The sequence below is a fragment of the Malania oleifera genome, chromosome 2, assembly GCF_029873635.1.
Source record: "Malania oleifera isolate guangnan ecotype guangnan chromosome 2, ASM2987363v1, whole genome shotgun sequence".
Lineage (NCBI taxonomy): Eukaryota > Viridiplantae > Streptophyta > Magnoliopsida > Santalales > Ximeniaceae > Malania > Malania oleifera.
In genome coordinates this window covers 132511120-132527052 of record NC_080418.1, presented here as the reverse complement: position 1 = coordinate 132527052, position 15933 = coordinate 132511120, and the positions used below count along the sequence as shown (strand labels likewise).

At 35.4% G+C, this 15933-nt stretch overlaps 1 protein-coding gene across 2 annotated transcripts in view; it reads left to right on the top strand.

Moving 5' to 3' along the window:
* LOC131148590 (probable zinc metalloprotease EGY1, chloroplastic) overlaps window positions 1-15581 on the top strand; it is a 28699-nt gene extending 13118 nt beyond the window's left edge. The window contains exons 5-10 of one of the 2 annotated variants that reach the window (XM_058098399.1): window positions 9471-9682; window positions 10306-10356; window positions 10429-10498; window positions 12939-13007; window positions 15193-15243; window positions 15363-15581. In XM_058098399.1, the coding sequence (XP_057954382.1) occupies window positions 9471-9682; window positions 10306-10356; window positions 10429-10498; window positions 12939-13007; window positions 15193-15243; window positions 15363-15521 (612 nt within the window). In that variant the 3' untranslated portion in view covers window positions 15522-15581. Of the gene's footprint in view, window positions 1-9470; window positions 9683-10305; window positions 10357-10428; window positions 10499-12938; window positions 13008-15113; window positions 15244-15362 lie in introns of both variants that reach the window. The other variant, XM_058098400.1, reaches the window with a different exon arrangement.
* The last annotated feature ends 352 nt before the right edge of the window (window positions 15582-15933 follow it).

The following is a 15933-nucleotide window of genomic DNA, read 5'->3' as shown; positions in this document are numbered from 1 at the left end:
TTTATGGTCTTGAGCTGTCTCATTGAACCTGGTTTTGACAAATTTAGCATTGTGATCTCTGTCGTGGCTTTATATTGTGCTAGTCTAACGCGTTTGTCCTAAAAAAGGAGACAAATGTGGAACTTCTAGTAGTTTATGTTGATGATATCATCATCGCTGGCAACATTAGTAGGATTGTAGATGTCAAAGCATTGGCTCTAGGTAAAGTTTCAAATCAAGGACTGGGTTAATCTGTGTTACGTTCTTGGTATTAAGATTGTATAGTGTAAGAAAGGATTGGACCTCCCTCAGTGAAATTTTACACCTATGACTTGCTTAATGAGACTAGTATATTGGAAATAAAACCAGTTTATTATCCTTGGGATCCCAACATCAAGTTGTCTCGGGATGTTTGACTGTAGCCTGAACACAAATGTTCGTATAGGCAATGGATTGGCAAGCTGATATATTTGATTGTCAGGACTTGACATATCTTTTGATGTGGGGATGGTGATTTAGTTTATGGAGAAACCTAATTAGGCACATTGGGATGCTATTCATAGGATTCTTTGATATTTCAAGAGCTCTTTTGGCAGGTGTTTGATATTTAAGCAAATATTGTCGGATTCTTTGATGCACATGAAGGTCAAAGGTCCAGTGTCGGATATTGTACATTTGCGGGTAGTAAATAGTGACTTTGTGTAGTATGAAACAAACTGTCATAGTGAGATCCAATGCCCATGTAGAAGACCAAGTGTCATAGTGAGATCCAATGCCCATGTAGAAGACCAAGCTATGGCACATACTGTTTGTGAGTTGGTGTCATTGAAATCTTTTATGTTAGAGATGGGTTTTTTTTAAAACAAAGCTGATAGATATGTTTTGTCATATTTAGGCTGCCATTATATTGCTAGCAATCCACCTAGAGGATGGAGCACATTGAAGCAGACTGACATTTTATGAGGGATGCTATGATGAAGGTTGTGAGTACTTCATTTGTGCGCATCAATTAGGAGATGTTTTCACAAAGGTTCATGCCTTGTCTAATTGAGGGGGTTAAGTGATAGCTATACACCTTTGATTTGAGGGGAGTGATAGAGAAGAGTAGACTATTTAGTATTTGGTTTGTGATTTAGTTTTTGGCCCCGTGTTTTTTATAATTAACATTAATAGTGTCTAACACTGAAAACAGACAAATGACTCCCACGCCTGGCTGACAGAACACCTCTCCCTCTTCTCTTCTTCTCTCTTTCCTTCTCTAAGCCTAAGTTCTCCATTTTCTCTGTTAACCATTCAGATTTTTCAGATTTGCAACAATAACAATATTGGGTCTAGCCCTGAGAGCAGACATGCGACACCCACACCTGGCTGACGGCACCCCTCTTCTCTTCTTCTCTCTTTCTTTCTCTAACCCTAAGTTCTCTATTTTCTCCATTAACCATTCAGATTTTTTTTTTTCCAGATTTGTAACAATAATGATAAATGTTAAAAGCGAAAAATATAGCAAAACCATAAAATTCAAAATAAAAATTTGACACCTTTCTGTCCCTAATTGAACAAACTCAATTTGTTGTAAACATTGCTGCCAAGCTGCTCAGTCTTCGTCTTTTGACTCTTTTATCACATGGAGCCCCTTCAAGACCCCCCATTCTTGTTGTGAGCTTCTTTTTTCATGGCTGCAACTTGGATGTTGGACTCTCTCTCTCTCTCTCTCTCTCTCCGGTGACAGTGTCTATCTCTTTCAGCTGCTGCTGCAGATCGCTGCAAGCCTAATGATAGATAAACCCTGTCAGGTTGGTCTCACTGTGTGTGATCTAGATCAATGGTCTTCAAGTTTCAGATCATGATCAATCTGGAGTTAGGGAATGAACAACCCAGAATGTCTTTTTGTGGGGTGGGTGGTAGCTATTTTTTTGAACCTTTGAAACAGCTGATCTTGTTTAGGTGTTTGGGGTGCTTGATCCTTTTCGTCCTTTTGCTATACTTGATCTCCGGATTTGGACTTTGGATGTCTAAGGGGAATTTTTGGTAAATCTTTCTTTGACCATCTTTATATATATATATAGAAGAATTCATTAATAAAATAAGAATAGACAGCTAGGAGGATAAGACATCTCCTTAACAAAGTCTGGAAAATCCGGAGAAAAATCTAGCACTAGCTCTCCAACACATAACTCCAATTGCACTGAATATCAGAAAAGCTCACCCCATTAAAATTCCCTTGTCCCACACACCAAAGAGAAGCTTAAAAATTTATCTTTTCCCAAACCAGCAACTGTGACAACTTCGTCCCTAGAAAAATGCACGCATTATGCTCCATCACTACCCCCAAAAGACTGCAAAAAGGGCACATTTTCAAAGCGCTGCCCTTTCCTTTTTCCTGCCAAATCCAGCAAGACACTGTCAAAAAATCCTCCACTGTCTTAGAACTGACCCAACATTCGCCTAAAATACCAACTAACTTACCCCAAGCACTCCTAGCATAGTCGCAGTGAATGAACAAATGTGATGATTCTGAAGACTTAAAGCTGAGAACTCATATGTCTGGAGATATAGCCTTCAAAGGTCTCATTACCAGCAGCAAGTTATTGGTATTAATTCTATCAAGCACAACCAACCAAATAAAGGCCTTAATTTAAAGGGGGACGTTGGCCTTCCAAATGGAACTATAGAGAGGAAAAGATAGATTAGACCTATTCAAAAGATCACAAAAAGATTTGCTCGAATAAACCCCGAAGGATTCCAGAGACCAAGACCGCCTATCCTCTAAAGAAAAACAACAGTTATTCATCAAGACTAGCAAAGAGGATAGTTCTCCCATCTCCCTATCATTTAACAATCTATGGAGGTGGAAATTCCAAGAAGGCAAAGGACCACGTGGATCAACAACGAAAGAAGAAATAGACTCATCCTGCCCTAAGCTTGGGTGAAAAGGTGTGGAAAAGAGGTAGACAAATCTTTCTTTTATCATCTTACTGGAGGTTCTAGTGCTTTTTGATTCCATAATCATGAACTTATTGGGAAAGCTATGACTAGAATATTTGGCATGTAGAAGATTTTTTGGTCTACTAATGTAGAGCTTAGACTACCGGAAAGATAAGCCAGAAAGAAATAGTGCGATGAAGATTTATCATAGACTTAAGCGATTAGACTATTTTTGCTTGGGATCCCATTGGTGGGAAATAGGTAATATTGTGTCTTAATTTTTATCATTTGCAACTCTGCCTGTGATGCACTTAATGTCCTAATTTTTTCACACACAGTCGGTCCCAAGCCCGGGTTAAGGAGGAGGGTTGCGTTAGGTAGCTGACAGCCAACGTAAAATTTGTCAGATCACTATGATTTGAATCCTTAGCAAATATTTGATGAGGCGTCCCTTACGAGTGACGCGTTGCACTTGAACCACCCGGGTGTAGTGAAAAGTGGGCGAGGGTGGCCTAGGTCGTCGCCCTGAAGTGACACGCCATGTCAGCGCTTGGGTACGGTGTCAAATATGCGAGGGCTCCTGCATCATTCTGGACGTGGGCAGGTAAAGACGTTAGTTCAGGAAACTAGAATTAGATTAGCAACTTGGAATATAGGAACACTTACGAGTAAAAGCATGGAAATTGTGGATACAATGATTAGAAAAAGAATTAATATAATTTGCCTTCAAGAAACTAAGTGGGTGGGAGATAAAGTTAGAGAAATCGATAAATCAGGATTTAAACTTTGGTACACTGGAAAAGAAAAATATAAGAATGGAGTAGGCATTATTATAGACAAAAACTTTAAAGATAACATTGTGGATGTAACTAGAGTAAGGGATAGAATTATAAAAATCAATATGGTATTAGGACAAGAGATAATAAATATCATTAGTGCTTATGCTCTTCAAGTTGGCTTAGCAGAAAATCTTAAGAGACAATTTTGGGAAGATATGGATAGTATTAGTACCAAGGACTGAGAAAATATTTATAGGAGGAGATCTGAATGGACACGTTGGAAGAGATAATAAAAATTATGAGAGGATACATAGAGGATATGGATATGGAGAAAAAAATGAGTCTGGAGAGATGATCTTAGACTTTGCTATGTCATATGATTTTAGTATAATGAATACTTGCTTTAAGAAGAGAGAAGAACACTTAATAACCTTTAAAAGTGGACAAAATAGAAGTCAAATAGATTTTTTTTTTAACTAGGAGGGTAGATCGTTTATCATGCAAGGATTGTAAAGTTATTCCAGGTGAAAGCCTAACCACACAACATAGAGTCTTAGTGTTAGATATATGTATTTAAAAATGGAAGAAAAAGAATAAAATAAACCAGTGTAGGAGAACTAGATGGTGGAACCTAAAAGGAGAAAATATAATAAAATTTAAAGATAAAATGATCAAAGATGGGGATTGGACCTTAAAGGATGGGATAGATACAAATACTCTTTGGAATAGATTAGTTAGCTCTATTAAAAAGATAGCAAAAGAGATTTTAGGTGAATCAAGGGGAAGATTCTCGAATAGCAAAGAAAGTTGGTGGTGGGATAAAGATGTACAAAAAATTATAAAGAAAAAAAGAATTTGGTATAAAACGTGGCAAAAATGTAGAAACAGAGATAACTTTGAAAAATATATGGAGGCAAGAAAAGATGCAAAAAGGGCCATTGGTGAAGCTAAATATAGATCATTTAATAGTTCGTATGATAGATTAGGTACAAAAGAAAGGAAAAGAGATGTATTTAAACTTGCTAAAGCTAGAGAAAGTAAGAGCAAGGACTTAGGAAATGTAAAATGTATAAAAAGTGAGGATGATATTGTCTTGGTTAAGGACGAAGATATTAAAGAAAGATGGCGAAGTTACTTTAGTAAGTTGTTTAACGAAAACCAAATAGAAGGCTTAAACTTAGAATTTCCAAATGAGAAAAGGACAAAATATAATATTTATTTGCAAAATTAGAGTTAATGAAGTTAAGTTTGCACTAAAAAAGATAAAAAAATGGGAAGGCTATGGGACCAGATAACATCCCAATTGAAGTTTGGAAATGCTTTGGTGATAACGGAATTATATGGTTAACTAATTTATTTAATACAATTGTAAAAACTAAGAAAATGTAAGATGAATGGAGGAAAAGCACTTTAATACCTATATACAAAAATAAAGGAGATATTCAAAATTGTAATAACTATCGTGGAATCAAACTTATAAGTCATACGATGAAACTATGGGAAAGGGTAGTTTAACAAAGATTAAGGTTAGAAACGAAGATCTCAGAAATCAATTTGGTTTTATGCCTGGGAGATCTATCACAGACGCTATTTATCTTTTAAGAAGATTAATGGAAAAGTTTAGGGAAAAGAAGAGGGACTTGCATATGATATTTATTGACCTTGATAAAGCAATAGATAGGATACCTAGGGAAGTTCTATGGTGTGTTTTAGTAAAAAAGGATGTATGTTGTCGGTATACCGATGTCATTAAGGATATGTATGATGGAGTAATGACTAGTGTAAGGACTATAGATGGAGAAACTAGAGAATTGTGTACATCAAGGATCTACTTTGAGTCCTTATCTTTTTGCTTTAGTGATGGACCAATTGACTAAGAGTATTCAAAAGGAGGTTCCATGGTGTATGTTGTTTGTAGATGATATTGTATTAATTGACGAAACTAGTGACGAAGTAGAGGCTGAGTTAGAATTATGGTGACAAGCTTTGGAATCTAGAGGTTTTAGGATAAGTAGAAATAAAACAGAATATATGAAATGTAATTTTAATAATGATAGGAGGAATATTGGAGACAAAGTAAAACTTGATGATAAAGAAATAAATAGCACTTGTAGATCTCGATACCTTGGATCTATTATGCAAGCTGAAGGAGAAATTGAAGATAATGTAATGCATAAAATTAAAGCAAGTTGGGTAAAATGGAGAAGTGCTTCAAGTGTGTTATGTGATCGTAGAATACCCTTAAAATTGAAAGGGATTTTTTATAGGACAACTATAAGACCAGCTATGCTATATGGATCAGAATGTTGAGCGACGAAAAAACATGATATCTAAAAAGTAAAAGTTGGCGAGATGATAATGCTTAGATGGATGAGTGGTATAATATTGAAAGATAAATTAAGGAATGAACATATTCGTGGTAAGTTAGGTGTAGCTCCTATAGAAAATAAGATAAAGGAGGGACGACTCAGATGGTATGGACACTTGCAACGTAGGCCTTATAGTTAGGGGTGAGCAAATGGTCGGTTCGGTGAAATTCGGTTAATTAACCGAATTAATCAAAAATTTCGGTTAATCATTTCCATTAACCGAACCGACCGAAAAAGGGATATTAACCGAACCTCGGCCAAATGAATTACCTGTTCGGGTAATTCTGTTAACCGAATTTAACCGAAATTATTAAAAACTAATTATTATAAACACAATATAATTATAAATATTTTTATGAATTCTGCAGCTTATTTATTAATTTTATTAAAAAGAAGGATATTTTGCATCTATTCATTTTATTAATAAAAAAAATATTTTACTATTAATCTATAAAAGTGAAATTTACACCATTACTATTAATTTATATTTTAAATTTAATTAATTATTAAATCGATTAATCGGTTAATTGAATTTATATTTTATGTTCACCGAACCGAAACCAGATTCACCGAATTTTGGTGAAGCTTAACCGAACTGACCGAACCGGTTTTTTTACTTGAACCGAACCGACCAATTTCGGTCGGTTAATTCGGGTTTCCCTGAATTATGCTCACCCCTACTTATAGTGCACCTGTGAGGAGTGACTTAGTTACTGTGGGGGGCAGTAGAATGGGTAGGGGTAGACCTAAAATAATTTGGGAGGAGATAGTGAGTAAGGATTTAATATGCTTGAATCTATCAAAAGAAATGGTCCATGATCGCATAAATTGACGGAAAAGGAAGTAGAAATAAAACAGAATATATGAAATGTAATTTTAGTAATGATAGGAGGAATATTGGAGACAAAGTAAAACTTGATGATAAAGAAATAAATAGCACTTGTAGATCTCGATACCTTGGATCTATTATGCAAGCTGAAGGAGAAATTGAAGATGATGTAATGCATAGAATTAAAGCAAGTTGGGTAAAATGGAGAAGTGCTTCAAGTGTGCTATGTGATCGTAGAATACCCTTAAAATTGAAAGGGATTTTTTATAGGACAGCTATAAGACCAGCTATGCTATATGGATCGGAATGTTGGGCGACGAAGAAACATGATATCTAAAAAGTAAAAGTTGGCGAGATGAGAATGCTTAGATGGATGAGTGGTATAATATTGAAAGATAAATTAAGGAATGAACATATTCGTGGTAAGTTAGGTGTAGCTCCTATAGAAGATAAGATAAAGGAGGGACGACTCAGATGGTATGAACACTTGCAACGTAGGCCTTATAGTTAGGGGTGAGCAAATGGTCGGTTCGGTGAAATTCGGTTAATTAACCGAATTAATCGAAAATTTCGGTTAATCATTTCCATTAACCGAACCGACCGAAAAAGGGATATTAACCGAACCTCGGCCAAATGAATTACCTGTTCGGGTAATTCTGTTAACCGAATTTAACCGAAATTATTAAAAACTAATTATTATAAACACAATATAATTATAAATATTTTTATGAATTCTGTAGCTCATTTATTAATTTTATTAAAAAGAAGGATATTTTGCATCTATTCATTTTATTAATAAAAAAAATATTTTACTATTAATCTATTGAAATTTACACCATTACTATTAATTTATATTTTAAATTTAATTAATTATTAAATCGGTTAATCGGTTAATTGAATTTATATTTTATGTTCACCGAACCGAAACTCGATTCACCGAATTTTGGTGAAGCTTAACTGAACTGACCGAACCGGTTTTTTTACTTGAACCGAACCGACCAATTTCGGTCGGTTAATTCGGGTTTCCCTGAATTATGCTCACCCCTACTTATAGTGCACCTGTGAGGAGTGACTTAGTTACTGTTGGGGGCAGTAGAAGGGGTAGGGATAGACCTAAAATAACTTGGGAGTAGATAGTGAGTAAGGATTTAATATCCTTGAATCTATCAAAAGAAATGGTTCATGATCGCATAAATTGGCGAAAAAGGATTCCTATAGCCGATCCCACTTAGTGGGGACTGAGGCTTGGTTTTGCTGTTGTTGTTGTTGTGTAATTTTTATCATCTGCATGACCTAGTGTCACGAGCCAAACACTTCCTTGTGAAGGGCTGCGCAACACTAGTTATAGAGCTCTTGCTTAACTAGTTAGCTGAAAGTATACCGCAGTTTCACCACATGAACAAATTCTCAACCATTGAAGGCTGGGTTTGTCCTCCCCTCGTAGAAGACTTTTTAGAAATATCCTTTGCAGGATTTGGTTGAAGAAAGGATAGGGCAACTTTGTGGAAGTGTGGCTTTTTCTCTATATTATGGGGTTTATGGATGGAACATAATACTTGGATATTTTCTAGGGAAAAAATTAAACCAGGTGCTGGTTTAGGAAAAAGTTAAGCACTTGGCCTCTCTGTGCCTCTCTGTGATTTGTCAGTTATGGATTTTTTAAAGAGGCAAGCTTTCTGAAGTTTCAAAGAGATTGGAGGAACATGCTGACATGATAATCTCTCTTTGTCTTGGGTATTTTTTATGTTCTTTGTTTAGTCTGGGGGTGTCTCAGTTTGTCTCAGGAGATATGTCATTCTCTCTTTTGTAAGTTCTTTTTCTATTAATGATATCTTCTTTTGTTATAAAAAAAAATTGTCAACCATTGAATACGAAGTTAAGTGGAAATAGTATATAAGTATGCAAGTAGACAAAAATCATGCAGTAGCAATTCATTTTTAGCACCTCTATAGGCAACATGTGTTTTGCCAAGGAGGCAAATAGGCTAAACACGATTACAGAAGCTAGTGAGCTTTACAGTGACTGTGGAACACTTACCCTCTGCTAAAGAGTTTTCTTATGTTATTTTAACTCTGGCACTAGGAAACATAAAATTGACTGATGAGTCATACTCCCATTTTACACAAACACATTATCACACTTAACATGATGGTTACCCATCCCATGTACACAAGGCAATCAGTTATAGGCAAGAATAATGTCCTAAACAAGCTTGGCTTGTGAATTGTGACACCTAGCCTCCTCAATGTACACAGACCACGAGTGTGACCTAAATTAGGATTACTATGTACTGGAAAGCACTTCTCTCTTCTATTATTTTTCTTATTTGTGCTTGTTAATTCTGTTCTGAACATCTATTGCTTCAGTAGGTGTTTTATCAGATAGAATCTCTGAACCAACATCCATTGGTTTCCTTCTTCCTGAAGTTAATGACCTATAACTGTTTTGTTTTTCATATCAGTATGAATGAGCGATGCTAGTTGGTAAATATGCTAACATCGAGTATTTATTTGTTTGTGAATGAATCCTAAAACACTTATTTGTTTTTTTAGGATATTTGGGACTCTTATCAAGTTTTATTTACTGCAGTTCAAATCCCTTCTTCCTGATCGAAGGACAAAAGTAGATGTTTCTCTTGCGGGTCCATTTGCAGGTGCTGGGCTGTCTTTTTCAATGTTCTTTGTTGGTCTGCTGCTTTCATCAAATCCAGATGCATCGGGAGATTTGGTGCAGGTTCCTAGCATGCTATTTCAAGGTTCTTTGCTTCTTGGGCTCATTAGTAGAGCCACACTTGGTTATGCGTATGTCTCTTGTTCCCTAACTTTGATCATATTTGTTGGAAGAGAAAAGAAAAAAGATACAAAAAAAAAATAAAATTGTGGCATACAAATTCTTGTGAGGTTTATGGATTTTAATCAACGGTTATGTTTCTTATTGGACCATCATATTGATGATAATTAATTAGTTGCTTGCTTCCAACATCTCTCTTGTTCTTTTGAAAAAAGAATAACAACTTTAAAATTCCAAGGAAGAAAAGTGATTTATGGATTTCAGTTACTGCATCTACAAGCATCAGTATCGATCTTAAGTAATAGGGACCATTTTCTTAAAAGGAGGAAAAACAGGTTAAAAAATCCATTAGCTAATACTGACCCTGTAAAATTCAATCACTGGAGGGGTGGTTTAGATATTATCTTTACCTTGAGCCTCTATGCTTGTCTTTGATAGCTGGAACCAATACCATTGTACCAGATGATGGCCATATGTTTGTGTTCTTTTTATTTTTATGCTAAATCAATGTATGATGCATATTGGTGAAGTAAGACTCTTGTGATACGCCATTTTTTTTTGTTATCTTTTTTTTTTGTTTTTTTTTTTGTTGTCTTTACTATTCTGATTGACACTTGGAAATATAAATATGCAGGGCAATGCATGCTGCTACAGTTTCAATCCATCCTCTTGTGATTGCAGGCTGGTGTGTATTAATGCTGGACCTATCTTTAGTTGACAATCATTAGAGATGCTTATAATCCAAGTCTTTTGGCAGGTGTGGCTTAACGACATCAGCATTTAATATGCTTCCGGTTGGGTGCCTTGATGGCGGAAGAGCTGTGCAGGTATTTTGCTTTCCTCTCCTTTGTTTGAACTGGAAGAATGTAGTGTTTAGACTTGAATACAACTTGAGGAGCATAATGAAAAGCTCTCACAGTGGTGATTGGGAACGATTTCCTTCCACTTTCATTAAAAAATTAGTAAGAAATATTTTTAGTTGTAAATCCGTTAGTTGCACCTTTGGTCATGATTCATAAAATTACAAATCTATTACGAGGAGTACTTCAAATTATATGAGGATGGGTGAAGTTATTTGCTTCGTTTGTCTCATATACACACCTGCCGAGAAATATTGATCTACACGGTAAGTTCCCATTATTTGAATGATGGAATATTTATGTTGATTTGATGTAGTCATTTGAAAAAAGGCTACAAAGGTGGCACTGTAATACACTTAGGGGAGTGGGTGGTTCATAATAAAAAATATTTCAAATGACCATGAAGGAAACCTCATCCCTGGGAATGGATGCCTACCTCATCGGAATCTTTTTATTTGGTTTGCACTATAAGATTCCAAGAATGTGCGCAGGATGCATATGTCATTGTTTTGTTCAACATGGGAATTCTGCCTGGCATTTCAAAAAGATGAATATTATATATATCCTTTACCTGTATATAAACAATATATAAAGAATAATTATATTTTCAATATAATATCCTATTAAGAATATCTTCCTAATTAAATCAATGCCCAAAAACTTAATCATGATATACTAAAAAATTTAGCACTTAATAATCCAATTAACCAAAATAATTTAGGGTCATATGATTTCAAAATTTCAACCAGTAAACTATGTTATTATAACATAATACTTTTATTTTTTATTAATTCTTATTTTTATATTTATAATAATTTATTATTTTATATATAGTAATAGCATGGCATAATACTATATTACTATGTTATGGGTCATTAATGTCCAAGCATACAAAACAGTCCAGATGTAGGATTCCCATGGAATGCAATTCCCGTGTTTTGTGGGAATCCTTCACTCCCAGAGAGATGTGAGACTAATGCAACGTCACATTCCAGTCACAAAACAAACATGGGAATGTTGAAAGATGCCCCCTTATGCGGTTCTAATGCTCTATGATCATTTGGTGCATCTACAGGTATGGGTATGTAACATTTGTGTGCTGTTTAAAAATTGATCATCATTATGTAAGAAATAAATTCTCACCTCTTTCCAATTCTAACTTTCTCATCTTTAAAAAAATATAGCCAAATCAACTGCATTTGGAGGTGAAATTTAGTCAGTGAAACCCCTTAAATTTATCAGCCCATGTCTCAATTTATGTGCCATAGATGGAGATGGATATTTGATTAATTCAATTGACTATCATGACATTGCTAAAGGCTTTTACGTATGTACAAAAAGAATTAAATTTGACGAGTTTGACATTTGAGTTGTTTTGGTCCCCAACCTTCTCATTAATATTGTTTGATTTGCCAAGAGGGATAAGTTTTTTCTTTCCTCAATATTGTGCTCATGAATTTTAGGGGAGGCTTGTTCTATGATGTCTTTGCTTGTGGGAATAATGATGATGAAGTTCCTCCTCCCTGTCCCCAAAACACCCAATAGGCAGGAATTGGATAAAAGTATGACAGTGACAGATGTTGGCAGAAAATATTATTATAGTAGAAGACTAAAAGTGGCCCTCGTAAGGAATATAGAAGCCTTTACTTTGTCAATAAAATTAGCAACCGAACAGGCTGGGAGTCATTTACTGGCTTCTAGAGTTTTTAATTTTCTCATTTTTTTGCTCTAATTTGACAACACCACCATGGTCTTTAGCAGGTCTCTGTTTCGCAAAATTTCGAAGTCACCTGCTCTATATATTATATGTTTTTTTACAAATTCTTGAAATCAATCAATAAGTAAATAAATAATAAAAATAAACAGATGGCTTCATCTTTGATTTTTCAAATGATGAGTAAACATTTTATTTTCATTTAAATAGAAGTTCAGTTGAGATTAACAAAATTAAGGTTTTCTTTTTTTAATGTTATTAATATAGAAGCCAGTGAGTGTACCTTCATTGAAGCTCACATGTTTATATTTGAATGTTAAATTGCTGGGACATACTTTTTCTTGTCGAAAGAGGAGTTTGCTATGTAATTTCTAAACGTTGTATCTTTCAAAAGCCTTGGCCCTATGTTTGGGAGCATGGAGGTTGAGTTCCGTGGATTTGAAATTATAGGGAATTCAACAAAACTCAGTACACTTTTGTATTGTGTTTGTCCAAATCCAAAGCCTAAAATCCATGCTCCCAACACATTGTTAATAAAGTTTCTGTGAATGTAATGCTGGTGAGGTTATGTACATTTTATTTCTTTTTCTTCTCTTGATTTCCTTCCAAAATGGGCTTAATGCTTTCATGCTGAATCATTCTTATCTAATTACTTAATGGTTTTTACAGCTTTTGGATTTCATGTTGCAACAGGGTGCCTTTGGTAAAAATGCTCTACTTGGATTTGGTTTGACAACGTACTTGTTGCTTGGATTGGGAGTGGTATGTTCTTGCCTAAGCTTTATTATCCACATGCATGTGCGGAATGTTTTTTTGAGTTTACCTCTAGCTAGCAGCTACTAAAATCTCACCACTGCCAAATTAATCATTTTAGTGACATAGCCCAAGACAGTAAAAAATAAAAATAAAAACAAAGAAGTTTCAAATAAGCAAAATTACTGTGGAGGTCCCAAATTGGGTTATTTGAGGTGGAGCAAAGAAATTGGCAAATATATAGTACATGTGATCCTATTTTCACAAGCCTTGATAATCATGGTTTAAAACCTGGTCAGGACTACTCGGCCCAACCAGGTTGAACCAGAACTGGTCCCCCTACTGGTTCAGGTGATGTCCTCAAAACAGAAATGATGTAAATTGAACACGACATGGCATATCTGGGCAACTTGGTTTGAACCAGCCTAAAATGGTGACCAGGCTGGGTTGACCTGATTTCTCACACAAAATCTATTTTGATGTTGAGAGGGATTGAACACTGACTGACAAGCAAGGAGAAGGTATGCAATGCCAATCTCGGCAGCTTCTATAATATTGACCAGGCAAATAACATATGTTTAGTAATGTATGCTGCCTCTATGCAAGCATGTTACACACACACACACATCAGTATATAGTTATATATGAATTAATCAAATTATTAATTTTTACCTTAAGTAAAATTTTAGTAATATTTTTTTGACTAATAAATTAAAATTAATAATCAAACCCCAATTATAATATATCTGTGTACAGCGACCATACACGCATGTCTAAAAATATGCGCATGTGTGTGCATGTGTGTTCACACGCACTCATGTAAATATATGTCACCTTGATACCACTGGTTCATCCATTTGTTCAACTCACTGGTCTGACTGGTTCAAGCAACCCTATGACTTTATCAGGTTGGTCATCAGTCTGGGTTTTAAAACCATGTTGCAGACTTGTCAAAAGCTCTCTCTTTACTTTTTGTGCATGTGAGCTGCACATTGTGCATATCTTTTAACCAGGTGTATAACCACTCATCGGTAGGAGTAGGCATATAGGATTTTCTATAAAATATCTGTAACCTATTTGTCCAAACCAAATTGCTGGGTGAAAAATCTCAGGGGGTTATTATGGCACAACGTAACAAAAGTTACTAACATGGAATTCCATTTACCAATTTCATAATTTCTAATAGTTCACAAATTTCATGATTCCTGAGCATGAACGTGTTTCTTGCTTCATAGGACCAATATATGATTTGAGATTGGAAAAACACTAATGAAAAAATAGTGAGAATTAGTGCATCATTTGGCATAGAGGTTGAAGTCATGTGTCAAATCCTCAACTAAAGTCGGTTGTCTGTTTCCTGCATTAGGACAATAAGTCGTGTGCATGTGCGTCTCTTGAGGGGAAACTCAATGTTTCTATGGCACATTACTAATGCTTGCTAATATGGATCATGTGTTCTGCTTCTTTACCTGTTGCTTTTCGTTCGTTAGGTCAATTGCTCAATTGAAGATTTTGGTGGTCAATTTTGTTCATTTAAAACTTTAACGGTCAATTTGGCTATGCAGTGAGACCTTATTGGCTTTGAGGTACTAAACTACTATGTTATTTATTTACTTTTTGGGTAAACTGCATTGACACCCAAGGTCTCATAGGTTCACCGACACACCCCCGCAGCGCATTTACGTGTTAGGTGTTTAGTATTTGGTTACAATACTGCCCCATCTGCCCCTTGCATTGATTATAAGTTGTTAATCACATGCCCAAACATTATAATTCCATGCTACTTTTGACCAAGGAAGCTCCCCTTCTGTACTTTTGAGTGAAACTGATAGTTGAATAAACTGGAGGGGCATGCAGTAAATCATGACACTGCTAGGGAGGTTGCAAATCAAGAGCGTATGAACATTGCAGTACAATAAGCAGTATATAGAGCTAAAAGGAAGAATGTGTACCACAAATATGGGATCTCTTATTCCATATACAATAGCATTATGAACAAAATGAATTTCTTTCATGTTTCCTATCATAATGTACGAAATGTTTGTAGCTAATGTTATCCACCCCCCCCCCCCCCCCAAAAAAAAAAAAAAAAAAATCACTTCCATTCTTCTTCAGGTGATGGATTGCAGAGTCACCGTGCTTATGATTACATGTTGTATTTCACTACTAGTATCGATTGTTTTTCCTGTTTCAGCTGGGTGGACCCTTGTCACTTCCTTGGGCACTATATGTGCTGTTATGTCAGGTATGCATATATTAAGTTAAAGGACAAAGCATTTTTTTCTTTGGAGGGAAAAGATTTTGTATCGAATGCGTTGCATGCTGGCTTATTTACCTCAATATTATATGTGAAAATATGTTCAGAGGGCTCCAGAGAAGCCATGCTTAAATGATGTGACTGAAGTTGGAACATGGAGGAGGACCATTATTTTAGGGGCCATTTTTCTCGTCGTATTGACGCTTCTTCCTGTATGGGATGAACTGGCAGAAGAGCTGGGTATAGGTCTTGTAACGACATTTTAATTCATTGTACAGAGATTAAATCTGATTTTGGCAATAAATTTGAAAGAGTACATTTTGGTAGTCGTTGGTTGCATTCCATTTGTGCACAAAATAGAAGTATTGAAGGCGAACTTCCCAAGCAAGCTCCACTGACCGACCACCTAATTAGCATAGTAAAAATATTGACTTGAATGGACCTAGATGTGCCCATTTCTCCCTCACCTGCCTCATCACCTCCCCTTCTCATCCGCCCCACTACTCTCTTCATATAATAATAATAATAAATAAATTATGGATGAGAAATATTTTGTGAAAGGTCACATTTATATTGTAATTCCTCTCCTCCTAAATAGTAAAGTCTGGTTACATTTGCCCTCTAAATAGGTATGTTTGAATCATGTAAAAACTTGGTCATCTTTATTTATTTTTCTAC